We start from the raw sequence: 27009 nt of genomic DNA, 5'->3' as shown, positions 1-27009 counted from the left end.
TACTGCCTCTAGATAGCTATGTTTCAGTTAGCAGGGCCATGGGGAATAAAGTTACATAGATATGAAGTTATAGTTCAGGGACCATCATGCCCCAAATGTGCAGGTCCAAACAAGTCATATATAGTGACTATCACAGCAACTCAATATCCAGGTGAGAGCAAAAGAAGTGATACTGTTTCACAGGCAGATGTCCTTCATGTAAGCCTCCTGCCTGGGAGCTGGGTGGCATCAGAATATTTGGAAGTCAGTGTATTTATCAGTTTCTACATATCAGCGTGTGGAGTTTGGAAATGTGCTCCAAGTGAATCTGATGTCCCCCACAACACACAAAAAGACTCCAGTTGAGAAGTTCTGTTCTACCTCGGTGGTTCTCAAAGCTGGCTGCCCACTGGAATCACCTGAAGAGACTTACAGAGTCCAGAGGCCTGGGCCTTACCTCAGAGATTCTGACGAATTGGTCTGGGTACAGCCTGCACATTGACATATTTAAAAGCTGCTCAAAGGATTGGATCCACAATTTGCAGAGCATGGTGCAAAGTAAAAGTGCAGGACTTCTTGTTCAAAAATGTGACCGCAGAGCAATAAACCAAGTGCAAGTCCTTCTGAACACTGGGCCCTGTGCAAATGCACCGGTCACAGGTCCATGAAGCCAGGCCTGGCTGCCCAGTGATACTGACATGCCGCTCAGGCTGAAAACCATAGGCTTAAACCATCCAAGCACTTTTCAAACGAATTAGTGAACTGCCAAAAACCATGGCATTCCTGAAATTTATCTCTGTACTTCTGAATACTTTTGAAAGCAAAGCACACATATAGGCTGCCTCATACCGCACAGGGCCTGGCACATAGTGTGGACTTAATAAATGTGAGAGGAGAGAAAGAAGAAAAGAAGGAAGGAAGAAATCACTGAAGATGTATAGGACAGTATGAATCAAACTACTTTCCTAATTGGGAAATGTTATTTAATTTTTAATCTTTGTGACTGGTCTTCAAGTCTAAAAACTCATATAGTTTTTAAAAATTATAAAATATAAACATGCCTTCTTTGGGTAGGGCATGGTGGACTTTGTGTTGGTTACCTTCGTGGTCATGGTGTCACTGCTCTCAGAAATCTGCTCTGCAGTGACTTAAAGAATGGAAATTCTGTAAAAAGAACTCCTTTTCTGTCTGGCAAAGAAATGTCTTCATATTCTCCAAGCCAGGTTTTCAAAGCACCAACTGCAAAGGATGTCACTTAATATCTAATCCTCACTAGGAGATTATGTTCTCCCCTGTAATTAAGTAGCCCTCTGAGTGCAGCTGGGAGGAAAATTGGTAATGAGTGGAGGAAGAAGCTCCATGTCTACACCCAAACCACACGTGAGACATTGGATGTTGGCGGGCCCTTCATTTCTCCAGAACTTAGCTTTCTCATTGCTATACAATAAAAAGAAGTGACCAGCTGTCTTTTTTTTTACTAACAGGGTGTTGGGAGAAGTCTAGGAGAAAGTGCTTTGTAAACTACAAACCGTTTGAAACACTTGTGGGTATGTATGTATGTATGTATGTATGTATGTATTTATTTTTGAGACCGAGACTTGCTGTGTTGCCCAGGCTGGATTGCAGTGGCATGATCTCGACTCTCGACACTGCAATCTCAGCCTTCCAGGTTCAAGCAATTCTCCTGCCTCAGCCTCCCACCACCACGCCTGACTAATTTTTATATTTTTAGTAGAGACGGTAGTTCACTATGTTGGCCAGGCTGGTCTTGAACTCCTGACCTCGTGATCTGCCCACCTCAGGCCCCCAAAATCCTGAGATTACAGGTATGAACTATCACGCCTGGCCTTTATTTATTTATTGATTTTTAGACAGTCTCGCTCTGTTGCCCAGGCTGGAATACAGTGATGTGATCTCGGCTCACTGCCACCTCCACTTCCCGGGTTCAAGTGATTCTCCTGCCTCAGCCTCCCAAGTAGCTGGGATTACAGGCTTGTACTACCACTCCTAATTTTTGTGTTTTTAGTTTCTCCATGTTGGCCAGGCTGGTCTTGAACTCCTGACCTCAGGTGATCTGCCTGCCTCAGCCTCCCAAAGTGCTGGGATTACAGGCATGAGCCACCAGGCCAGGCCTGTTTTAAAAAGACAAAACAGAAGTAGGTAGTTGGGAGGGAGAGTGCAGTGCGTGGGGGTCTCACTGGAAGAGAAAAGAGAGGAAAAGTAGGTTTCGGCAGCCTTTTGAGACCTGTGGTGACTGATCTAAGACACATCAGAGCTTTCTGCCAGGGAACATGGTGAAGTTTCGCTGCCAGGTACCTGAGCATGGAGGGTGTCTTCAGGTAAGCCTAGGATGCTAAAGTCTGGGCTTCTGGCCCTTGAGGACACCACAGCCTACAGCCTTCTAGAAAGGTGGGAGTCAATGGGCGTATTACTATTATTAATAACAAACAGGAAATCAAGAGCATGTATCACTTATAATCTAAGAAATTGCTGTTGCCTGTGATCTTTGACTTCAGTTTAATATAGTATCTACAAGAAACTATTTTTGCTTTTTGATAATTTTCCTGCAATTAGGGTCAGGACTTGATGTCTATGCTACTTCGATTCGCCATCATCTGAACTCTAAAGAGCTTCCTTTTACATGAGCTCCAAATCATGGCCATAACATTTTCATTTTTAATAAAAATTCATAATACCTAGAAAATACTTCTAGCAATTAAAGAATTAACATTATATTTAAGACAGACACTTAAAGGAAACGATTGTGCTGGGGAGTGGTTGTGGTTGATTCTTTTCACACAGATTCTTTACTGACAGTAAATGCGGCCAGCCTAATTTTGGTCCGACTGGACTTTGATTGGCACATATCTTTGTGGCTGACATTGGGTCCTCTCCTATAGCCAAACAACTATTTGGTTAGGACCCAGATCCAGCTGTAGGCCAGTCTAGTGGCCGATGTGCTCAGCAGTGGTTCTTGAACTGTGGTTCTTGACCAGTAGCATCAGTATCACCTAGGAACTTGTTAGAAAATGCACTTTTCCAAAACCCACCTAGACCCACAGCATCAGAAGCTCAGTAGGTGGGGCCTGTGACCCGGGTTTTAGCAGCCTCCAGGTGATTCTAATGCCTGCTTCATCTGTTTGAGAACCTGGCCCTCAAGGCTGTCAGCTGAGGGTAATTTAACCAATTCTTATGCGTTTCCTCCCAGACAGCTGCTGAAATTATTCCCTACAAGTTTCAGCTCCTTGCCAATTCTTCTTTCCTACCTTCCTTGACAAAATGAGGAAGAGAGAAAAAGTGGTGCAGCAGCATTAAATGCCTCAACTATTATATGTAAAATCAGAAGAAAAGAACTCTCAATTTTTGAAAACGAAACATTCACCTACCAGCAGATATTTCAAGCAGTAGCTGCTGGTTGTGCACAGCTCAAATCTACACAGAATTGCACTTTTTTAAAAAAAGCAGCATTCTGAAGTCAAAAACTGCCTTGGGGGAAAAAAAAGGAAAGCGGAGCTACTAGTTACTAATTCAAGCTTACACCAGAAATGGAATTTTTAAAGAATACATTTAAACTAGGTTTTAAAGCGTGATTTCAAGCAAGTTTTAACACACTAGTCTGTGCAAGACAAATGAGGTATGGCTAAACCAGGGAGAGCAGAACCATGGTACCACCACTTCCTGACTCTGCACAGAGGACAGACATTATTAGTTGATCACAACCATCATCAGCCTTTCACCAGAGTTCCTCAGATACTCATCACCAGACCACTGAGTTGGCACATGAGATGGAACCTGCTTGACAGCCATGGTATTCACAATACCTAATATCCAGGGAGTGAGGGAAAATGGTTGTCTCTTTTCTTGTAAGTTTTTATAGTTGTTAGACAACTGCATACACATATGTGTGTATATATCTTCACACACATACATATATCTATATTTTATATGTAATTAGCTTATTTTCATAAACAAGCACTTATAATTAAAGATGCTAAATATCTCAGTCCTTGTTGTACTTCCTAACGCTGATAATTGATCACACTTAGAAGAAGAGAACCAGAAGACAGAACCAGGGTATTCTATGAGGACCATGCTTTCTCCAGGGCATGTGGGACAGTCTTTGTAGCATCACAATAGAGTAATAATGAATTCTAGGACAGTATCACAATTCCCAACAAAGAGGCTTGAGTATTCCAAACTGCCAGACAGAAGCAATGGGTATTCCAAACTGCCATCAGAAGCAATGCCTCTGTACACTGAGCTGCTCTTTTCCACAGTAAGGAGTGGCAGTTAGCCACTCTGTAACTATATGCAACAGCCCAAGGGTTACAGTCATGTGAGGGTTTCATTCTCCGGATCTAGATCAGCTCTAGCTGGGTTTAAATTCTAGCTCTACCATAAACTTAACTGGCAGCACAACCTTCGGCAAGCTATCCTCTGAATGTTGATTTCCTTACTAGTTACAAGAAAATATACATGTGTACACATACATATGCTCTAACTCACAGAGCAGTAACAGAGTTAAATGAGACAATGCTTGTGAAGGATGTAGAGTATTGTCAGACACACGGTGAGTGTTCAAGAGATGCTAGCTACTTTGACTATGTTCCTGAAGACATGTCTATGATTTCCTCTCCTAGAAATGCTTCTTGCCATAACTCCTATTCAATGTGGAGCTACCCTCATGGTGCCTATCTGCACTCTGAATGACCCCAGGACTGTCAAACTTGCTAGTGACCTTTCTGCCAAATCATCCCCAAGGAAACCTGGGCCTTTGTTGGCCTCACAGATGACTCCATCCCCATCCATACATATCACACATTCCCTCATTCCAACTATTCTCACACAGCCCTTTCACTGCAGGCTTCCTTCTTCCAGACAATCATCCATTCCTGGAAATTTGAATCAATAGCTGCTAGAGTCAGAGGAGAACATATTTATTAATGAAAATACAAATGGCATGTCTTCTTCTGGCAACAACTTCTGGTGACACCTTTACCTACATAGTCATGCTTAGGCTGTTGCATACAGTTACACGGGTTTCACACTCCACAACCCAGGAGTGCCATTCAAGCTGTAGGGCCCTGACTCGTGTTCTGGGCAAGTCTACTGATCAAACTGACCAGAATTAACCAATACATTGGAGTTGACCTATGAGATGACACCTGATAGTCAGACTCATGGTAACAATAAGCTGATATTCTCTGAACATACCAAGGTAACCTGCTGCCCTCTGTAAAGATACTTCAATTACTCTCATTATCTGCAGTGAGAAGAGGAAGGGTCAGCTTTCCTTCACTCCACTGGGCCACTTTCAGAGCATCAGATGATTCATGATCTCATGCCACCTCTCCAGTCTCTCTTCATTCTCCTAAACACTATCTAGTTCTCCAGATTTTTAACACTGCCATGTTCTCCCACCAAGAACCTATTTTCATTTGCCATATATAACAAATACTTAATTGAGCACTTAAGTGCCATGCACTAGGCAGGTACCAGACCAACAAAACACATACATTCCTTTGCTCCCACGGAACTTTGAGCCTTGTGAGGGAAGATGGACATTAAACAAATGATTACTTAATAATGAATGATTTATTATTGTCTTCTTGTGTGGCATCACACCTGGCTCACAATTATTATATTTCTATTTCTTTGATCAACATTTGCAACAACTTTAGGAGAAACTTTGGCAGTTGACACAACTCTTCAGCCTCACAGTTTCTTAATTGTCCTCCATGGGTCTTCACTCACATGCACAACTGCCACTCCCCACACCCTGGGTGCCAGGCAGCCTTCCTCTCCCTTAACCTGAGGCCCCTCATTTCTGATCACAGCCTCCATGCTACCACTCCCCATCAACTCCAGGCACCGAGCCCACTGGTCACTCCATTCATCACATTCATTTGGGTATACCCCAGTTTGGATAAGTTTAGTCACTTAAATGCAGCCTCGATCCTAGCATCAACCATCTCAAAGCCTCTCTGTACCATCTAAACAAAACCCCATAACCTCCAAGGTTTTACCCATTCTTTCCCATCCCCCTCTTCTAGTCCAAGCCAAGCAGAGCATTTGTAGGATTTGGCTCACTAGAACATTGGTCCTTTCACCCACCCTGCTATGAAACCTATTTTCTATGGGATAAAATTCATATAGCAGCCTCTGGATCTCTAGATCTTGGCCTGATTCTCCAGATTTAGTGTTCAATACTTAACCACAGGAAATCCCTCCCCAGCAACTTTCTTTCCCCTTGTTCTCAGGATGTGACATACAATGTCAGTCCATCCAAAGCCTTCACAACCTCAGGGGCCACTTTGTTCCCTCTTCCCTGAGTCCTCTTCTGTCATCAAGCCTTCTCTCCCATCTCCAAGGCTACACATTCTCGGGGCCCTCCTCTGAGCTCTCAATCACTGCCTTCCTCTCACTGAGTGGCATTGAATGTCTGTGCTTTAGACAATAACCCCTGCATGGCAGGACTTGTTAGGCATTGAGTGTATTTTTCCAGCATCCCCCACCCGCCCCCCCTCGTCACATACACAGAAACAATGTTTATTGAATAAAGTTCTTTCTGAACTCTAAACTTAATCCCTCCTACAACAAACATAGCCTTCTCCTCTGGCTCTATAGCTCTATATTTAGCAGGTGCAGGGTGGTTCTTCTGCAACGTCTTTGAAATAACTTTACACAGTCTGGAGGGTGGGGGTGTGCTTATAAGTGTTCAACTACCAGCTCTCCAGGAAGGAAGGAAGGAAGGAAGGAGGGAGGGAGGGAGGGAGGGAGGAAGGGGCTCATGATTTGTAGCATTTGCCAATTCCCATAGCGTAAACGCTCCCACTATGATTGATGTCAAGAAGAAAGGAAGGAAGAGAGAGAGAGAGAGAGAAAGAAAGAGAAAGAAGGAAAGAAAGAAAGAGAGAAAGAGAGAAAGAAAGAAAAGAAGGAAGGAAGGAAGGAAGGAAAGAAGGGAGGGAGGGAGGGAGGGAGGGAGGAAGGAAGGAAAGAAGGAAGGAAGGAAGGAAGGAAGGAAGGGGCTCATGATTTGTAGCATTTGCCAATTCCCATAGTATAAATACTCCCACTATGATTGATGTCAAGAAGAAAGAAAGGGCTGGGCGCAGTGACTCACGCCTGTAATCCCAGCACTTTGGGAGGTCGAGGTGGGTGGATCACGAGCTCAGGAGATCAAGACCATCCTGGCAAACATGGTGAAACCCCATCTCTACTAAAAATACGAAAAAAAAAAATAGCCGGGCATGGTGGTGGGCGCCTGTAGTCCCAGCTTCTCAGGAGGCTAAGGCAAGAGAATGCGTGAACCTGGGAGGCAGCGGGGCTTGCAGGGAGTGGAGATCGCGCCACTGCACTCCAGCCTGGGCAACAGAGTGAGACTCCGTCTCAAAAAAAAAAAAAAAAAAAAGAGAAAGAAAGGGAGAGAGAGAGAGAAAGAGAAAGAAAGAAAGAGAGACAAAGAGAGAGAAAGAGAAAGAAGGAAGGAAGGAAGGAAGGAAGAGAGGAAGGGAGGGACAAATAGAGGGCAGGCTCAGGATCTGTAGCATTTGCCTGTTCCCACGGTGTAAATACTTCTACTACGGTGACGTCAAGCTACCAAAATGATGTCTCTGAACATGGGGCTAGAAACAGATGTGCATAATTGGCTCTTGCAAGCTACTGCAGGCTGTCCAGCACAGCATGTCCACTGCTGGGAGGTCATGTTCATTTTCCTTCTTAAATCATTTAGTTTTCCTCTCTGTCACTATCTGATTCTTTCACATGCCTCATGAAAACTTACTTTTTCTACTAGTGTTTATCCTTGAAGACTCAGGCCAGAGGTCATTCTTTGCAGAGCCTTCCTGACATGCCCAGCCCCTCCTAGAACAGCAAGCTGGATGCTGCTCTGTGCTGGCCCCACACTTTGCATAATACATGCCTGTGTGGATGGTGTGGAATAATTAACCGTTACTGGCCTGATTTTTTCCCACTAAATCTGTCAGACCTCTGAGTCTGTTTATTCGCCTCTGGAACTCCACATCCAGCAAATAAGAAGTATTCAGTAAAAGCCTGAGGGAAGAAGAGGAGGGAGAGAGGAAGGAGGGAGGGAGAGAAAAAAATAAAGGAAGAATAAAGAACTTCTGGTTCTTCTTTTCATGTTTTGTTGCCATTTTGCAACCCAAGTTTCGCCCTGCTTCAAGTATTTCAAGTGACTAAGAGAAACATTGCCAGTTACATGGCATAAATCTTACCGTAACATATTCCTTACTTTTGAAACAACTTGACCTCCATGCCAGCTCTTTTAGCACTAAAGAGTCAGCCTCAGTGGGGCAGGGTACGAGGGAAATGAGAATGATGACAGAGGAGAAAAGGACCTGGAAAAAAATTGGTTCCCTGCAGGAGTATATTCTGTTAAAATTGCATAAAGTTATGCACAGTAAGTTAATATCCACAGGGATTCACTCTGGGATATTCTGAATTACAAGGAGATGGGTCTCTCCTAGAGAGTGGTCAGCAGTAACTGGGAAGAGGTCTTTATGCCATGCTACTGGGCATCATAGAAACTACTAAATGCATAATTTCTCCCCAATACCACGTGAGTCATGGAGAGGACTGAACCTTCTCTGAGCAGAATGCACAAACATGGCAGTACTGGCAAATGCTACACACAAATGGAGGTGAAGGATGGGGCAGAACTATCAGTTATCCTTTTACGGGCATCCAGCAACTGGTGAGCTCACCCCAAATTGTAACTATCCAGTAGGGTCATAAAGTGAGAAGGCTCTTTACTCCTCCTCTGACAAAGGCAGGCGGGGGTGGGGCTGATGTGTGTTCTCTGGGATGAAATACAGTCCAGAACACATCACTCTAAGCACACGACATAAATAACAACATTAAAGTCACTAACACCATTACCACAAGCCATAACAACAATTAATAACGCAAGCAAACAGAGTGCAGGACTGAAAGCCCGCTCCCCCCTCCCCCAACACTCTGTTTACTGGAGAAATCTGAGCCCTTAAGAGTTATCCAATTTATCTGGTACCCAGCCTTCCAAGACATGATCCTTAAATATGTCAGCATCTAAATGGGAAGAGAAAATTATTTGCACAGAAGTGAAAGTCGTGGCTCAGTAACATTCTTAATGTAAAAGTCAATGGGAAATATGTATAAACTCATGTGAATCTGAGTCTGGTGACCCAGCTGAAACTCCTGAAGGGTTAGCAGGAGTAGGTGGTGTGTCATTTCCCAGCACCCACCACACATATGCTGAAAGAAGTGTGAGGACGAAGTTATTCAAGAGGGAAACCAGAGCAGGAAGATGGCGGCCTAATGGGGCAGAATCTCAAATGTGACTTCCAATTTCACAGATGGCTTTTTGACCCCTGAGTGCATTAAGAGAGCAGTGAACAGAAGGATGGTGACATTCCCCCTAAAGATAATATATGAAGTAGCTGTAAGACTTTGACTAAACATATTTTATTGAGTTAAAATATTATTGAGAGAGGCAATTCCATGGCTTTCCCAATAATGATATGAATAAAGCACTTCTAGATCCAAGAACCTAAAAAAGATGACAGCATATTAGTGAAGAGAGCTTGGACCATGGCTAACAAGAATTGAAGAGGAAGAAAAGACGAAGAATGTTATAGAAGAAAATAAACAAATTTAACACATCTTTTAAGAAGGTTTATAAGAACACAGGAATGAGATTTCTTTTAATGATATTTTGAGATGTTTTATCTGATTTACATTAATAAGGCTAGGTCCATTACCAAATTGATTCAACTACTAGCCCATTAAAGGAAGATGAAAATTCTAGATCAGTCTTAGGTATGATTTCCTGAGAGCATCTCAGTGAGTTTCACGCTGGGCTAGGTTTCTATTCCAGTGCAGGAAGGTGGATGAGGGCACACACATTTCTTGAGAGTGAAATCTGACTTATGTTGTTACCAGCTACACCGTAGACTTTTTGTAAAAAAAAAAAAAAAAAAAAAAAAAAAAAGAAGGCTATAGGTTGACTTTCTTCTGGAAACAGTGGTCTCTCCTACTTATCATGGTCTGTCTTCAAAGTCATGTACATAGGAAATGGAGAACTTACAGTATGGCAAGATATCTTGACTTTAAGCCATTGAGATATCATTGTTAGTAAGTGGAATACTAAAAATGTAGATTTCTATCAAAGCCTTCTCAACTAAGTACCTTCTGTCTCTCTCCTTATCTGCATTTGGTGGTCCATTTCCAGAGTTATTTCTGAATCTATAAAACTGCAGCTGACTTTTCTGCAACAACAGACAAGCCTGGCCACCATGGTCAAGGTCCCCAAAGATCCCAAGTGATGTTTTCTCTCTGTACTAGATACACACGTAGATACTTCAGACTCATCTTCTGAGGAGAAAGAAGATAGAAGCTCTCCTCCTAATGGGGTCTTTCATACTGAAAGAGACCATCTAGGTGGTGGAAAGAAGATGTTTGGACACCAGGAGAACAGAAATAAGACAGGGAAGAGCCATACCTGCTCCGATGACCTCTTCAATTTTCACAAAAGATACATCAATCTCCTTGGCGAACTCCCGGACAGCTTCGTTGGGATCTTCATAAGTGAAGGGGTCAATGTAGATCTTCATCCCTGGGGAGCCTTGTTGGAGGAGATAAGCAGGGTTAACATCCCAAAGAAGACACAGCTGTCATTCAGCACTGCTGATGTCCCCAACACTAAGGGCATTCCTGGGAGGAGCTCTCTTACACACCAGGCTGCAACCTTTCTCTGCCTCTCCTCCTCTTGCTGGGCCTCCCCATCTCCCTTCCTTCTGGGTCATTCTAGACTGATTCTCTGTCCTCTACTTCTCCTCCATATTTTCTTCTTTTTTTTTTTGAGCTTTTGATGAAATGTGGAGCAGATTACTTATAAGTGACAGATCAGGACCAGTTCCCACACCGGGCGCTTACAGAAGGCAAGGAAGCTGATTGATGCCAACCAAATGCATTAGCAGAAAAGTGGTGGTAAAATGGTAGGGTAGATATCAATATTTTTCAACTTGACAACTTTCCTGAGTGGAGGCCACTGTTAAGGTTATAACTGACGGCTGTGGTGCAGGGCTGTAAGAGGGATGAGGATGGATTTCTTTTACAAAGAAAGAAATTGCTGTTAGAAAAACCTGGAGATGGAAGTGCCAAGACAATATACCAGAAGAGAAAATGTGAAGAGAAAAACTTAGAAAATACTAATAGAGAAAAGAGCAAAGTCTACATAGAAAAAATGAGGTGGTATGAAAGAAAAATGGTGATTGAATCTTCATGCCTTCGGACACACCGAAGTACGAAAAACAAATAAAATGGTGAATGAGAAATACATAAAGGAATATAGACCTTGTCACTGATATATACAGTGGCAAGATAAATAGGTGTGCATGGGGACAAAGTAGAGAATTGTCACTGCAGAAAAAATACATTCAAAAAGTAGAGGAGAGGGAACAAAAAAAGAAAATGGAACCCAAGAAACAAATGCATTCATTCACAATGTAATTTTTCAACACGTTTGATATGTCATTAGGCAAAGTACAGGAATTCTTTACATGGTGGTGGGTGGTGGAAAGGCTGAGGCTTTGAAGGTCAAATGACATGGTCCGGTATCACAGCCTTGGGAAGAGTAGGGGCTTTCCCTGCCAGGTACTGCTGTCTCATTCAAGAAACAGTCAGGTCAGCAGGGGCAAGCAGGCCTAAAAAAGCCACCCTGCAGGGTGCAGGGACTGGGGCACAAGGCTGAGGTTAGGCCTCAGGTTTCACGAGCTCCATTTTAGCACCTCCCTCCTCTTCATGTCCCCCAGCCCTCACCACTGAAGCTTGTTCCCTGGTGACCCCCAGCTCTAGTTTTGACATTTTCCATCCAAAAATCTTCTGATGGCTCTATAGCTCCCCTAAACTGGTGTTGCTTGGTCACCAATTCAGGCAAGGAATGGAAATACTAGAGTGTAATCCAAATGAAGACGGAAGATACAGCAAATCATTGAGGGGAATTTTTATTTTTATTTTTTATTTTTATTTTTTGAGACGGAGTCTTGCTCTGTCACCCAGGCTGGAGTGCAGTGGTGTGATCTCGGCTCACTGCAACCTCCGCCTCCTGGGTTCAAGCGATTCTTCTGCCTCAGCCTCTTGAATAGCTGGGATTACAGGCGTGCACCACCACACCTGGCTAAGTTTTGTATTTCTAGTAGAGATGGGGTTTCACTCTCTTGGCCAGGCTGGTCTTGAACGCCTGACCTCGTGATCCACCTGCCTCGGCCTCCTAAAGTGCTGGGATTACAGGCATGAGCCACCGTGCCTGGCCTGAGGGGATTATTTTTTAAGATAAGGAGGGCCGGGTGTCCTGTCCAGAGGAACAGTTTTTTCTGAAAGATGAGTTATTCCCAGTCACTTGTTTTAGGGTTGTTCACATCATTCCAGAAGGCTCCTTGAAAGCTTTGGGAGGACACTGACTTGGGAATATATAGACTGAAATGTGAACAAAGCAAATTGAGAGATCCTCACCTTTATGTAGAATATTCTAGTCCCTAGGATGGGATATGAGGAATGTGTGTATGTAGGAAGAGACTTCTGCTTTAATAACAGTGGACAAAGAAAAACAGAGATGGGGGTGCCAGGCCTTCTTCATTTGTTATAAAGAACAAGTGAAGAATAAGAACAGACAAACCAGATTGGAAGCATATAGAGAACCCCGGTCAACATCTCCAGGCCACCCCATCTTACTTGGGTTCCCCCAGAAGCAGCCCTAGAGGCAAGATTTTTGAAAGTAAGTGGCTTATCTGGGTGGTGATCCCAAGAAGTATCTGAGATAAGAAAGGAAGTAAGATAGAGAAAGGAAGGCAGCCTGTAAGAGGTGGGTTCTCAAGCCACTGACCACTGTGGGTCACTGAGCAGGCCTAATTCCCCTGAGATTCACATCTAAACAATGTCTAGGTTAGCACATGCTTCAGAGTTGGCCCACCTTGGGGTTGAGGGAGCTGTGATATTTCCACACAATTGGTCAGGGGCTGCTTGGCCTGTTGTACGGGTGGGCGGGGGAGGCTCCAGGGCCAGGGAAAGCAGTCAGGCAAAGCAACACTGATAGCGCAGGTGGAAGCCAGCTGATGTGCAACTGGCAGCAACAGATGCACTCAGAATGCAAAAGGGACAGCAGGTCAGTGTCAACAAGCTGTGACTTCTCCCAGATTGTGTGCTGTGGTGAGAGGAGGTAAAGAGCCCAGATGTTAGGACCCAACGGTAAGGTCAGGACCCCCAAACCTTTTACTAGCCCTGTGTAATGTGACAAGTCGGCACACATCTCTTAGCATGGTTTCCTCCAAGGGGACTGTGAGATTAAAGAACATATTGCTGATGACATACCTAGCACAGTGCCTGATGTACAGTGATGACTCACTGACTGATAGACTTGTTATATCATCAGTAAATTGTTCTAGGAAGTGTTTGGGGAGGTAGGAGGAGGAAGCAAGCAGAGGGTGGGCAGTGGGGGTTGTAAGCCGCTTAGGGTTATATTAGTTACTTTAAAAATAACTACCTTGTTATTTTAGATCAAAGGCTTTTGAACGACGTATGCTAAGCTGTCCTACAGGAACTCTTCCACGGAAACTAATTAAACAATCTAGAATATGCGGTAATGAATGGTTTGCAAGTAAAGACATACATAAGGATGAATGGGAAAGGATTCTGAGTTAATGAGTTTTACAGATATTGGCCCCAATCAGTTCAAGGAAGGAGCTATTCCCAGAAGGGAAAGGGCTCATCTCTTAATGATGCCAGGATTCTTTTGGGCCAGTAAGGTGCAAGTAAGTGCACACAAATGGAACAAAGTCTGCACTGTGAAGATGGGTGCACTTTACTGACGAAGAGAGGTGTGCTGCTTTGCTAGCTTGTAGAATTAAGAAGTATGTGTGTGCGTGTGTGTGCACACACATATGTGATGTCACAGCTGCTGTTCTGGGGCCATGGGCTTTGGTGTCACTGAGGTCTTTCACCAGAAGCCAAGGAGACTGCCTGGAGTAGTGATGCAATGTCAATTTAGAACATCTTAATGGCTGCATCTATGCAACAATTAGACTCAGTACTCATTTTCTCTGAAATTGAGGAAAGCATTGTCACACTGAAGAAGGGAAATTGAAAAAGTGAATCATTGGTCTAACAAATGGTTCAAACTCAATGACTTTCCCCTAAGGTCTGACAGGGTGGGCTGAGAAAGTGGCTTTGGTGTTGCTCCTCTGCGGGGGGCAGTAGTCTGTGTTCTAAATCGGGAGAGTGACTTTGTTGAGCACTCTCAACCCAGCACGTAAGTGCTCCCCCTGCATCCACCTCATCTCAGAATGACACATCTTCCGAGACCTCTCTCCTGCAGTACAGTTAGCCTTTCCAAATCTTAGAAGATGATGAGGGAAAAAAAAGTCTTTAGCTAGGCAGAACAGGTCATTTGTCTTTTGGCTCATTTTGTGTTTCTGCATAAATCCTACATCAGCCTGTTCCTGCTCCCACTTGCCAGTGAGCAGTTTTTAATTATCAGGAAAATGGTGTTTAGTGCAATGAATCATCAGACAGTGAACAAGGAATTCAAGTCAGCTACAGAGTCGGGCACAGCCAAACATTTAGAGACAGGGCTCAGAAAACCTTCTCAGATTTGTGAGTGTTGGGGAAATATTATTAGTGGCACTAATAATAATATCAGATGTAATATATCCATAGAATGTAAAGCATTTTATAGTAATCTGTACTATGCTTTATATTATCATTATTGCTAATATAAATATTGTTAACGTATTTATATTTTATAGTTTCCAATTATTTTCATCATAGGTTACATACCTGTGGCACAAAAATGTTATGTATGGATTAAACTACTGATTATTAGTACCTCAAAAGAGAGAAAAACCTTTAATTTTGTGTTCTTTTAATTTATTAATTTCGATTAAAGATGTAATTTGCAGACATCTGTGTTCTTTGACCTAAAAATTCACTTATGCTATAGTTAAGATAAACTACAGCCTTAAAGGACCATAGTCTCAGGAGAATTACCAAATCTTAAACATGAACCAAGCCTTTAAATATATTAGGTTTGGGGAGAAATGATTTAGCCACTGTCCAGAACCTTGTTGCACGGAATAGAGTAGTTCTTGAAGCAGAAGAAACTTCTGACCATTGTCAAAGACCCGCATCAGTAGATACGGATGCTCTCAAAAGTGAAAAGGCTGGGACATGTCTCTGGGGATGTCGCAGACATGTAGAGTGTATCTGAAAAGTGGGGGAGACCCTTTACAAGTGTCAGGGTCTCAGGGAAGAGCAGAAGAGGGCTGGAAAGGGCCATTTTAAACAGTAGGTGATATTTGGGGATTGAAAGCTGGAGGGAGAGGACTGAATGCTTCTATCCAGGCCTCCTGTGCATTCAGGAAGTAAAAAATCAATACCGTGGACATCTTAGTGGAGACCACGAATACCCACATGGCTCCAGGGATGCCAGGACAAATCTGGCACTTCCAAGCTGGTGGAGGATGCCTAGAATTCCACAGTATGGTTTCAGAGGTAGTGCATTAGTCTGTGTTTAGTCATTAATATTTTTGTGTCCCAGCAGGTTTGAACAGGCCCATGAGAAAATGTGGCTTTTTGTTCTTTATTCTGGATTCAAGGCAGACGATGTCATTTTTGTGACTCCCCTAAATTTGGTTCAGATATTTAAGCACAAGGGGTTTTACATGTTTGGAGATCTTTACATACAGGGACTTCATCCAATCTTCTGCCTCCGTATGTTGATCATCCCTTTTCCTCAACAGTAATTAGGACTCCAAACCAGCACTGTGCTAAGAACTGTGGAAGCTATCGGCAAAACAAAGTTCACAAGGTTCTTTAGGCAATCAAGATATGAAATAACTGGAGAACAGTGCTGAATAGTCTTGGATCAGGAGCCCACATCTGGAAATGGGTTGCAAGTGCTGCAGAAACCAGAAAAGGCAGAGGCTATGGGTGCCAGTCTTCAGGGTCAGAATCCTGAAAACACCAGAACTCAGCTTGAGCCTGAAAGAACAAGTGCACATCGCATTGCACTGGAAAAGGAGAAGCCTGGAGTATCGTGAGCCACAGCTAATGGAGCCCTGGCAGTGCATGAGTGGGGAGAGTGACACCAGCTTGAATGTGGAGGGAATCAGTGATAGTCAGAAGCATGGGAAGGCCTTGGTTACCAACAGAGGCATTAGGATTGATGTCATGGGACACACAGAGCTGACAATGGTTCCATCAGCAAGGGATGGATGTACTGAAAGTGGGGCATTGGGGGGCTCATTTTGCTGGCAAGCTGCAGCATTTGCAGGTAGTGTGGGGAAGGGGCTGGAGGTTGGAAAAATAGCTATGAGGTTGTTATTTAATGCTAATTCAGGTGTAAGATAACAGAGTTTTCAACTGGAGTGCTGCAACAAGAACAACAGAAGAGACAAGGCAAATTTTAAAGGAAGAAGTGGCTGCAGTTGATGAGCAGTCAGACGTGGGGAATTAGGGAGGGACAAGATGAATCCAAGTCAATGCCAAGACTTCTAGAATCACATGGCACTATTAACCAGGTGAAGGACTTTTGGAAAGAAATCCTATTGTAAGAGGTGCTGGCACATATGGTTTTAGACTTTGGATGTACAAATGAAATATGCAGGTGCTTAGAAGCTGGTCAGAAAACTCGAACTGAAAACAGTCAGAAGAGTGGAACTGGAGTTGTGGGTTTGGGAGGCACATAGGTTGTAGCTGAAAGGCTGGAGACTGGGCAGTTTCTTGGTGTACACCTACTAGTGAAGGTTGAAGAGCACTAGAAATAGTTTGCCCCACCGACCTCTGAGGGTTAAGACCAGGACAATGGGTGATCATCTTTTTCCATGAGAGCAGGGATCATGGGTGCCCAGCCAGTGCTTGAGGAAGAATCCAGGAGAGGACCCTCAGGGCAGACAAGGCAGGCTGGAAAAGTAGTGGGTGGGAGGAGGACCTTCCTGACATGTTGTGTTCAGGGGTTTTACCACATTTTTGGGATTTGCTCCAAAAACCAGTTATTGCTGAACATCTATCTCCCAAAGAAGAAAAGTAGACCACAGCTGCTTCCTCTTGAGGAAAGTATTTCAGAAAAAAAGCTTAACATCTCTCTGCTTTGTGGGTATCAATGACTGGGACAGGCAGGTACTTCCCAGCAAGGCCCACTGATTCTGGGTCACTGAGGAGTTGTTGGGAAGCTGAGGGCAAAAGCTGATGATCTCAGGACCAAAAGAGTTAACCTGGTTTCTTGAGTCTCTGGCTTAGAGCCAACAGCAGACACATGGGTGAATCGAGCTCATAAAATTTATTTGCCATTTAATAAGCCCCCACTGTAAACTCAGCCACCTTTAGTACCAAGGAGCCTTTCCTCCTCTCCCAATAAGTCTTCATTTACTCTTCTCTGACTAATGCTCTGGTTACCCTCCAGAAGAGGGAGCCAAAACTGCCAGTCTGTCTCCTTCCTCCAGGGACACACCTGACCTGCACTTTGGTTCCCGAGGTGATTTCTTCTGGGCTGGATGCTGTGTCCCTTGCAATTTTGAAATACAGGCACCACCCAGAATCCAGAAACTGGGTGTGGAATCTTGGAACTAGACATGTTTCTGGGTGTAATTTCATCCCATATCCTGTCTAAAGCAGAAATCTTCTCTCTAGCATCCTTTACTGACAGCTCTCTAGTCTCTGCTTGAATAGCAACAGAGAACTCACACCTCCCTGCAAGGCAGACTGTCTCTTTGCTGGACAGCTCTAGTGAGGAAGCAGTGCACTTACAATGAATAAATCTGGCCTACTTTGATATTTCACTTGACGGTGCCATTTAATCTCATGAAGCCAACAACATTTTTCTTTTGCCATAATGCCATTACACTGGATGATGACTTCCATGTCCCTGCCTGGGTGTCTGCAGCACTGAACAATGGCATTTCCAAGTCTCTTTAATAGCAGATCCGAACTTGCCACTACTCCACAAGCAAGTTGCTCTCTTCTGGACAGGCACTTTGCAGACAATGTCCTTCTTGAAATAAGATCCCAGAGCTAACATCACTCTAGATGGGTTCTTGCCACAGTATCTTCCCACACAGAAGATACTGTTTATATATCACCCTTTCTGATCTGAACCCTAATCGAGACCACAGAGTCAGACAGATCTGAATTTTAAACCTTGTTTTGCAAATCATGAATTCCAAGACTCAACAGGTGACTTGTTCTCTCTGAGGCTTTGTTTCTTCATATGCAAAATGAACCTCATGGGGCTGTTAGGAGGATGAAACTAGTTAATATACGTAAAGTGGTTAACACAGTAAGTGTGCAATACTGGTGGTTATTAGTATTATACTGCATCAATAACATTGCTTGGATTTTTATCAGCTATATATCACTGATATTAAGAATGTGGTCAACTAAATCATCTTTTTCACACAAATAAACAGCAAGTTAGGTCTCCTATTTGCACTGCTTTATTTTTGTTTTAACCTAAACACTAGATTCCAGATTTATCCTGCTAACATTTTGTCTTACAGATTTCAAATTAGCATTCAAAGCTGTTGGGATAGTTCTGAATTTTGATTCATCTTCTCTGGTGTTAGTTATGCTCTCCAACTGTTACCTACACACTTGATAAGCTTCCCTATGCTTGCACCTGAGTCATGAATTTAAAAAACAATCAAACAAACAAGAGATTGAATAGGACAAGGACCAAAATAACACAAGGGACTTCCTTCCTGGCTGACAGAGTCACTAACCTACTTTCTTTTGGTAGGAAGACAAGCTCGGTATCCACTTAAAAATGCTTTCCCTTAGGAGACCATAACATATTTTTGCCAAAATAAAAATTCACTCCATCTGCAATTCCTCTTGAATTTACTAAAGGTATAACCTTGGTAAATTAGATGAGGCCCTTATACTTTTTTCTTCATGAACCTTTGGGGGTTCCCAGTGTTCACTGAATTCAAGTTTAAATGCCCAGAACCCATCTGCTTAATCGTCTCTCCGGCAGGGATCAAGTTCAGACTCCTGTTCTGCAATCTCTGTGCTCTGCCCTCTTACCCTATGTGAAAACTAGGGTGTTTGTTAATCTAAAGTCTTTGGGCACATACCCCATTTGTTTGTGCTTTTCCCAAAGTTCACCAACAGTAGTGCTGTAATGTTATTTGCAGTTTCCTGCAAACAGATGTGAGTCTGTCAGGGCTGCTTTCTGAAAGCTCTTGACCCTAAACCCCTTAACAAGCTCTCATCTTCCACTCTCCCTACCCCCACACATTCCACCCAACTCAGAAATCAGGGAGGTGTCAACCTCTACAAAGTATGTAGTAATCTAATCCTTGTAAATACCTTTTAGATTCTACATTTCCCAAATGTAGAATCAACTGGAACTTTTTTCAAGATAGATTCCCAAACTTATACTTGCCCACCTAGATCATCCAGGTGGCCACCTGGACTGCCTAAATCATCCCACCCAGTCAATTGTTAGTCAGCCAGCACCTACTGAGAACTGGCCCACTAAAACCATGAAACAAACTCTCTCTGCCTCTTCCAGGACTCGGAAAACCACATCCCTACCCTCCCACCCTTAAACATGCACGATAGGCTCAGAGGAAGAGCATCCAGCACCACACCCAGCACATCTTCTCTTCCAGCCTGCTTTCCAGCTATTCTCTTTCCACTCAATTCCGAATTCTCTTTACATTCCTGTTCACTGGGCTCCCGGCTCTGAGGAGGAACATAAACCAGTGCCCTAGAAGCCACATTATGTTCTCAGGTTTACCACATCTGCCATGTCTCAACTAGCTAGAGAAGGTATTCTGTTTGCAAACATTTCTGTCGTTTCTTCTTCAGCCTTTGCCTCAGTTTGAAAGGAAGGTCTGGGAGGGGAGGGGCTGCCAGCCTCTCTGTAGTGTCCTGTGCTCTGCCTGCAGGCAAGAGAGGCAGGGGCTTGCTCAGACATTAATGAACAAGCTGGGGAGCTGCTGGTTTTCTGTTACTCCCCAGTTGGGAAGATCTCAGAGCTCCAAATTGCTGTCTGCATCCCCCAGAAGTTCATGCCTGTGGATGGTCCAGGTATAATTATGTGCACACATTCTGATCAGACATTATCAATCTTTCTGCCTCCTGCAGTGGGATTCAGAGTGGGGAGCCACCAAACACCAACGTGGACAGCTGGGATTAGTCCTGGAGCTGCTCCTCATAATCAGGCTGTGGAAAGAGCACGGGCTCTGCAGCCAGGCTTAGAGGGTGTGCAGTCTGCCTCTGCTACTTAGTCATGTGCCCTAGATAAGTCACTTAACCTTCCTAGATTAGTTCATTTCTCTTAGAGTGGTTGTGAAGGTTCAATGAGTTTAAGAGAGCTATCAGAATAAAACTCCCAATGCTGGGAGTTCCCTAACCCATTACTTTACCCCTACCCCCTCTTTGGCCAGGCCCTCCCTCCATCAGAGCCTTCCATTTCCCCTTCTGTTATATAGTGCTGAGCCATCCGCCAGCTCTACACTCCTTTGACCATGATTCTCCAACAGTAATAGCTTTAGTCAGGAAGATGGATATTCACAGGAGTAAATGCACAAATGCAATTCAATGCAAGAGACTGAGTTCAGAGAACTTGGGTGCAAAGAGGAGCCAGGTGCCCAGGGTTGGATCAAAAGAGAATAGTTATGAATAGAGGGAAAGGACAAGATTTATAAAAGGCAAACCAAATTAAAAAGAGGACAGACTTCTAAGGAAGCCAAGGGAGTGAACCCAGACCCACAAAAAACCCTGCATCCATCCTGAGTCCCAGGAATGGCGACTATGCAGCTGGCCAACAATGTTCCTTCAGCTGTCCTCTCTTGTTCCAGCAAGGCCACAATTACTGCAGACCGAGGACTGGTTTTTCTATGGATCTCAGGAACCAGTAAAATCTTCCTCTGTTGGTCTGAGAGGTGACAGAGTCCCCCAAAAGGTGGCTGTGAGCATTTTGGAAACACGCTTTTGTGCACATGGGCACCATGTGATAGCCTGGCATGGCTACTCCTCGAGAGCAGGAGAACAGGCAGATCTCAGGTTGCAGCAGCTGACAGGGCAAAAAGTTCCACCCCGCTCGATGTTTGGAGACCCTCTGTACCCCACCCAAGGGGTGAAGCCAAGATTTGGCTTGCACGCTTTTGGAAAGGGAGCTCTCACCTAAGGCATCTTTGGCTATCTCTAGACTTCGAAGTGAGAGTCTTCCTTTTGAACCTAATGTTATATCTTTATGGTCCTGGCTCCGCTTTCAGGTTGACATGACCACCTCTAAATGTTTCATCCACAGCATTCACAGGATACCAGATCTGACACGGACCTTACAGTGGCTCATGATGAAAAGGGGTCAGCCCTGAGCAAGAGTCAGGGAAGCAATGTCAGGATCCTGAGGCAGAGGCAGGGAAGCAGGGAGATGAAGGTCGCCCTTGAGGAAATACTGAGGCACCCTGGTGGGTACACCATCATTGGAGAATCACAGGTACAAGCAAAGTCTCTGTTATCCAGCTGAGGAAGGTAAGGCACTGCCTGGAAGGGCTAATGCACAGGCCAATATAAATAGAAGCATCCTGTAGATTATGCACCAAGGCACACAGTCAGGTCACAGGAAAAGAAAGAGAACACAGTAGGGTTGATCCCTCTGAAATCAGTGACAATGGAGGCCTAGGGTGGCCCAGGGAGAGAAAGAAAGAGGAATAAGCAGGACTCTGAATATAGCAGGAGCTGTGCCTGTGGCCTAGAGGGGCCCCCCATTTGGGCTGCTGATGGTGGGGGCTGCCCTGGGATATCGTGGGAAAGCAGTGGTGCTCAAGCCACTGAGGAACCCACAGCTCCCTCCAGCAATAAGTGCCCTGGGCAGCAGCCCAGCTGTCAGGGGCTTGGGCCTCTGCAAACCCTTGGCAGGGTCTTGATCTTAGATTGAAAGCCACATCTACGAAGTGCCCTTTGTACAGCCCGAGTCAGCACTGGCCGCATTAGAACACAAGCTCCTTCATGGTGCAGCTGCTTCTGTGAACATCCTGGCATCACTTTCCCGCCTTGGGTAACCTTGGAGAAGAAGCAGTCTGGTCCATGAGAACTTTGGCCTGGGAGTCCATGTTCGCCCCCAGAAGAACCCCGCTGTGGAGGCAGGTTTGGCATGTAGGTACCTGGGAGGTCTGTTTTCCATGCTTTTTGCTGAGAGAACAGGAAGCACCGGCCTTACATTGCAACAAGGGGGTTGAGGGGAGATGAGGCTCACAGAAGAAGCCTCGACAGAGCATAGCACACAGTGCTGGGACAGATTTCTGAGGGCATCTGTCGAATTCAAAAGGAGTTATTTAGAAACAGAATGTGTCTGCTGTAAGGATCTGAGAATTCTGTTTTCTGGAGGCAGGAAGGTGGCTCAACTGACCTAGTGAGACCTTTCTCAGGTCCTGCAATGCCGTCATGATACAGATGAGAAAATGAGTCTGATAGAGAACTTTATGTTGCACATTAGTGAAAAGAAATTTTAGTTATAAAGATATTATAAATATAGGCTTATAAAAGAGAGGGGAGGAAGGACAATGAGTGAGAAAAACTTTTAAAGATACTGCTTAAAGGAAAACACTTGGGAGATATCCCAGCACTTTGGCCTCTTGGGCTCTGCTATCTTTTTAATTCCCTACATTCATGTTCTATGGCTTATCTGTGAATTTGGTTAACACATTCCCCAGCCACTCAATTGGATAAGATAAGGCAGAAGATGTTAATAGAGAGCCCTCCATCTTTTCCCACTGAGTCGGATTTGAGGATTCATTGACTTGCTAAACCCAATCTTTTCCCTGCATTCTGTGTCCTATATGGGCTTATCAACACAGACAATAATCTACCCACCAGGCATCCAGTGAGTACCCACGACAGGTAGACGGCAGATGGGAGGGCAGCCTGTTGCCCCTGGAAACCTGCAGAAAGGTGGCCAAGGCACGGAGGGCTGAGAGGGAACTTGCCACCGGGACCAGCCAGTCTGGCTATAAAGAGCACTCTGAGCATTAGCTCAGAGGCCTGTGGGGGTTAGACACTGGGTGTCTGCTTTCTACTTACCTCGGCCTGTGCTGTAATGCTGGAGCTTATCGCTGTACACAGCCTCTTTGCTATAAGCCCTTTTCCTGTGGATACAAAGAGGTGCTTGTTCAGCCACAGGACACACCCACCACTCTGTTCCAGGTACCTCCATCTAAGCCCCAGTCCAGATGGGGGCTCACCCGGGGCATCTCCCAGGATTGGGGATTGGGCAACTCTCATTTCAGCCCTCCTGCTGCAGTTAGAGCTCTGGTTGACCACACCTCACCCCTGTGGGCAGATGGGTTTGCTTTCCAGTCAAGGTCTTACAGAAGCCCAGCGGGGCTGTGGGACCCCATTTAGAGGGCAGAGCTGATGAGGGCAGAGGCAAAGGGGATGTTCACCAGCACTTAAGCTACATTGCAGAACTGCTTGGGAGGGAGCCAACTACAGGGGTTTGCATGGCAGAATCTGGGCTAACCACTGAAGGCAGTAGCAGCAGTATTAAAAAAATCACAAGGCTTTCAGGGCCAGCTCTTCTGCAGAACTCAGAGTTTCCCTTTCCTCTTCGTCTTCTCTCCTGCCAGTCTGCCTCCCTCTTGCTGGCTGCTGAGAGCCTGAGTTCTCTAACTGGAGGATGGGCTGTGCACAGGCTTGATGCTCCAGTGGGTCAAATGCAATTTTGTAACTGTCACTCTGAAAAGCCATTGTGTGTAAGGGGGGCTAAAAGTCTTCGTTAAAATGAGGTTTGAGGATGGACGCTGTTTACTCATAGCCTTGCCCAGCTCTCATATAATTTTTTTCCCAGCTAAATAAATATCTAAAGCATTCTAGGCTGCTCTTGGATTGAGATGGAGTGATGATTGTGGTCGTGAATGGTCACACCCTGTCTGATCCACACAGCCTGGGAAAGGGCATATGGAGAGGGGCTCTCTGGGTCCAAGGAGAACAAGTGAGAGTGGGGGACCTACCTGCTACAGACGATAGAGATGGCCACCAAGGACACAATGAACACGACCCCGGCCGCTGCCGAGCCAGCAATCAGGGGCAGCTGCTCCCTCAGCTCTGACTTGTAATCATCTAGGTGAGAAAGAGGCATTAGAATCCTTCCCATGTGCCCTTTGCATACAGCTGATACTCAGTGCACGATACCAAAGACATGATCTAAATATACTTATATGTAGAAGACAGTGTCTATGTGTCAGAGCTGTAAGTCTAACCAAAACAAACAGCAATTTTTAAGTTATAAATAAACAAAAACAACCGTAAACAAAGGACAATGAAAACAAAACAGCCATGACAGAATCTGGGAACTACAGCTGATGACATTCCTGGAGCAGAGATGACTCCCAATCTATACTCCCTCAATCGGAAGGTCTCTCAAAGAACTGTCAGCCATGTTAAGGACATTCCAGTGAAGGGGACTTCTCTAAATGAAAACCACTGCTGAAATATCTTCTGAAGCATGAAGTTATGAAATGGCGCAGAGTCAACAGATTCATTGAGCAGATATTTAAAGAGTATCTGCAGTCAGCCAGCACTACCCCCAGGCACTGTGGAGGATGAAGAAATGCCTGAGAAATGAATGGCCCAGCACTCTGAGTTCCCACTCAAGAAGAAAATGATTAAGAATTCTGCCAAACGTTAGAACCATGCGGAATTATGCAGTGGAATGGCAAGCCTATGGGTCATAGAGGCAGACAGAGCTCATCTAAATCCTGGTGTTACTATGTGTAAGCTTTGCGATATTGGACACATGATTTAGTCTTTCTGACCCTTAGACTGTTAAAAAAAAACCAAATCATATGAGGCACATTTCACCCTGTCTGCTCTATCATGGGTGTCCTAAATACTACATCTCTTTTCTTTAATCTATACAAATCATTTCACCCAGCTGGCTAGTATTAGTATTGTCCTGGTTATGCTTTCACTGGTGTTTGAAAGAACTATTATCTAATGTTCAGGACCTAGGACCTAGGCATATGGAAGTCAAGCTATTTATGTTCTATTACAATTAGAGTTGCCAGCTATAGCAAATACGAATGTAGGACTGCCAATCACATTTGAATTTCTGATAAACAATGAATAAGGTTTTAGTAAAAGTATGCCTGAAATATTGCTTGGGAGGTACTTACACTAAAACACTATTTTTGTTTGTCTGAAATTCAAATTTAAGTGTTCATCTTATATTTTATCTAGCAACCCTAATGACAATACTTCTTTTTTTGTTTTTTTTTTTTTTAGGTAGTACTGCTCTGTCGTCCAGGCTGGAGCGCAGTGGCACAAACTTGGCTCACTGTAACCTCCACCTCCCTAGTTTAAGCAATTTTCGTGCCTCAGCCTCCCGAGTAGCTGGAATTACAGGCACACGCCACCAGACCTGGCTACTTTTTGTATTTTTAGTAGAGGCGGGGTTTCACCATGTTGGCCAGGCTGGTGTTGAACTCCTGACCTTAAGTGATCCACCTGCCTCAGCCTCCCAAAGTGCTGGGATTACAGGTGTGAGCCACCATGCCCAGCCGACAATACTTCTTAAAGTGAGGTTCCCCATGAGCTATCAGAATTACCTGAGCCTGACTGTTAAACATGCCTATTTCCAGACCCCTCCTCAGATCTACTGAATAAGAACCTCTGGGTGAAGAAGAGGGTATCTGAATATTTAGCAAACAGTCCAGGTGATTCTAATGTTCCCTAATGTTTGAGAACTATCCTTCAACCATGTTGGCGGAAAAAGCTTTCTTTTTTTTTTTTTTTTTTTTTTTTTTGAGACGATGTCTCGCTCTGCCGCGCAGGCTGGAGTGCAGTGGCCGGATTTCAGCTCACTGCAAGCTCCGCCTCCCAGGTTTAGGCCATTCTCCTGCCTCAGCCTCCCGAGTAGCTGGGACCACAAGCGCCCGCCACCTCGCCCGGCTGATTTTTTGTATTTTTTTAGTAGAGACGGGGTTTACATCATGTTCGCCAGGATGGTCTCGATCTCCTGACCTTGTGATCCGCCCGTCTCGGCCTCCCAAAGTGCTGGGATTACAGGCTTGAGCCACTGCGCCTGGCCGGCGGAAAAAGATTTCTAAGAACAAGGATATTGGTTCTTGAAGCCTCCCACTCTCTAGAATTTTAAAGATGGAAGTCAATTTTAAAGACTGAAGGTAAATTTTCAGTTGCCCTCAGCTGAGAGCTTTCTGTAATATGTGTATTTGCTTTCTGTAATATGTGTATTTAAAATATAAATTTGGCAATAGAAAAATACACAGGGAACCACAATGAAGCATCCTTAACAATATCTTTATAAATTAAAAACTTCATAATGTAATATGAAACTTGAATGATTTTTTAAAAATTAGGCAGCTACGTCAAAGATCAGAACAGTGTAGCCAAGAGCAGCCCAGGGCCATAGTGGGTCTGCCCTGTGTGGAGGTCACCAGTCCAAAGTGTGGCCATTGATTCTGGGCAGGATTCCACAGATCCTCCCTGCCCCAATGACCCTATCATCAATCAACCTTTTGACTACCTTCGCTCTGCAGACAGGCCTGCTTTCCCAGTGAACATAATCAGTATCCATGTGTGAACCTCAATCGTTAAGATAAATACTCCCAAATTTGGCCACTTACCAGAACACTGTTACCTCCAGCCCCTCTTGGGTTTGCAACACTTAACTGCCAAATGTAAAAGAAATAGCCTTCTTGGGAGAAATTTGTTACTTCTTGATTTGTCTAGTAGAATTGCCAAGAGACCAGCACTCAGAGCATTTTGAGTTTTGGGCTTTTAATTCTGTGTACCTCCTGATGCCAGAGTGCCTATAAATCTAGACAGTAAGTGAGGTGCAAAGTGGGGGACAGAGTCCTTAAGGAAAAAGAAGACAGTCTGTGTTCTTTTCATACCAGTAGCCTCATTAACCTGAATTAACTGGCTTACCTCTCTACCCCATCTCACCATCCTCAAAATATGAGAGAAAGTTCACCTCAAATAAACTTAAAATAGGTTGCAATGGTTCAC

General features: G+C 44.4%; 1 protein-coding gene across 1 annotated transcript in view; it reads right to left on the bottom strand.

Annotated features, from left to right (window-relative positions):
* The window catches only part of EPHB1 (EPH receptor B1), a 459890-nt gene that overhangs the window by 72182 nt on the left and 360699 nt on the right, over window positions 1-27009 (bottom strand). The window contains exons 8-10 of the mRNA XM_023187903.2: window positions 23991-24099; window positions 23062-23126; window positions 10481-10603 (exon numbers count right to left, since the gene is read on the bottom strand). Of these exons, the coding sequence (XP_023043671.1) occupies window positions 10481-10603; window positions 23062-23126; window positions 23991-24099 (297 nt within the window). The remainder of the gene's footprint in view (window positions 1-10480; window positions 10604-23061; window positions 23127-23990; window positions 24100-27009) is intronic.

The sequence above is a fragment of the Piliocolobus tephrosceles genome, chromosome 2 (genome assembly GCF_002776525.5).
Source record: "Piliocolobus tephrosceles isolate RC106 chromosome 2, ASM277652v3, whole genome shotgun sequence".
Lineage (NCBI taxonomy): Eukaryota > Metazoa > Chordata > Mammalia > Primates > Cercopithecidae > Piliocolobus > Piliocolobus tephrosceles.
This window is presented reverse-complemented; position numbering and strand designations above follow the sequence as displayed.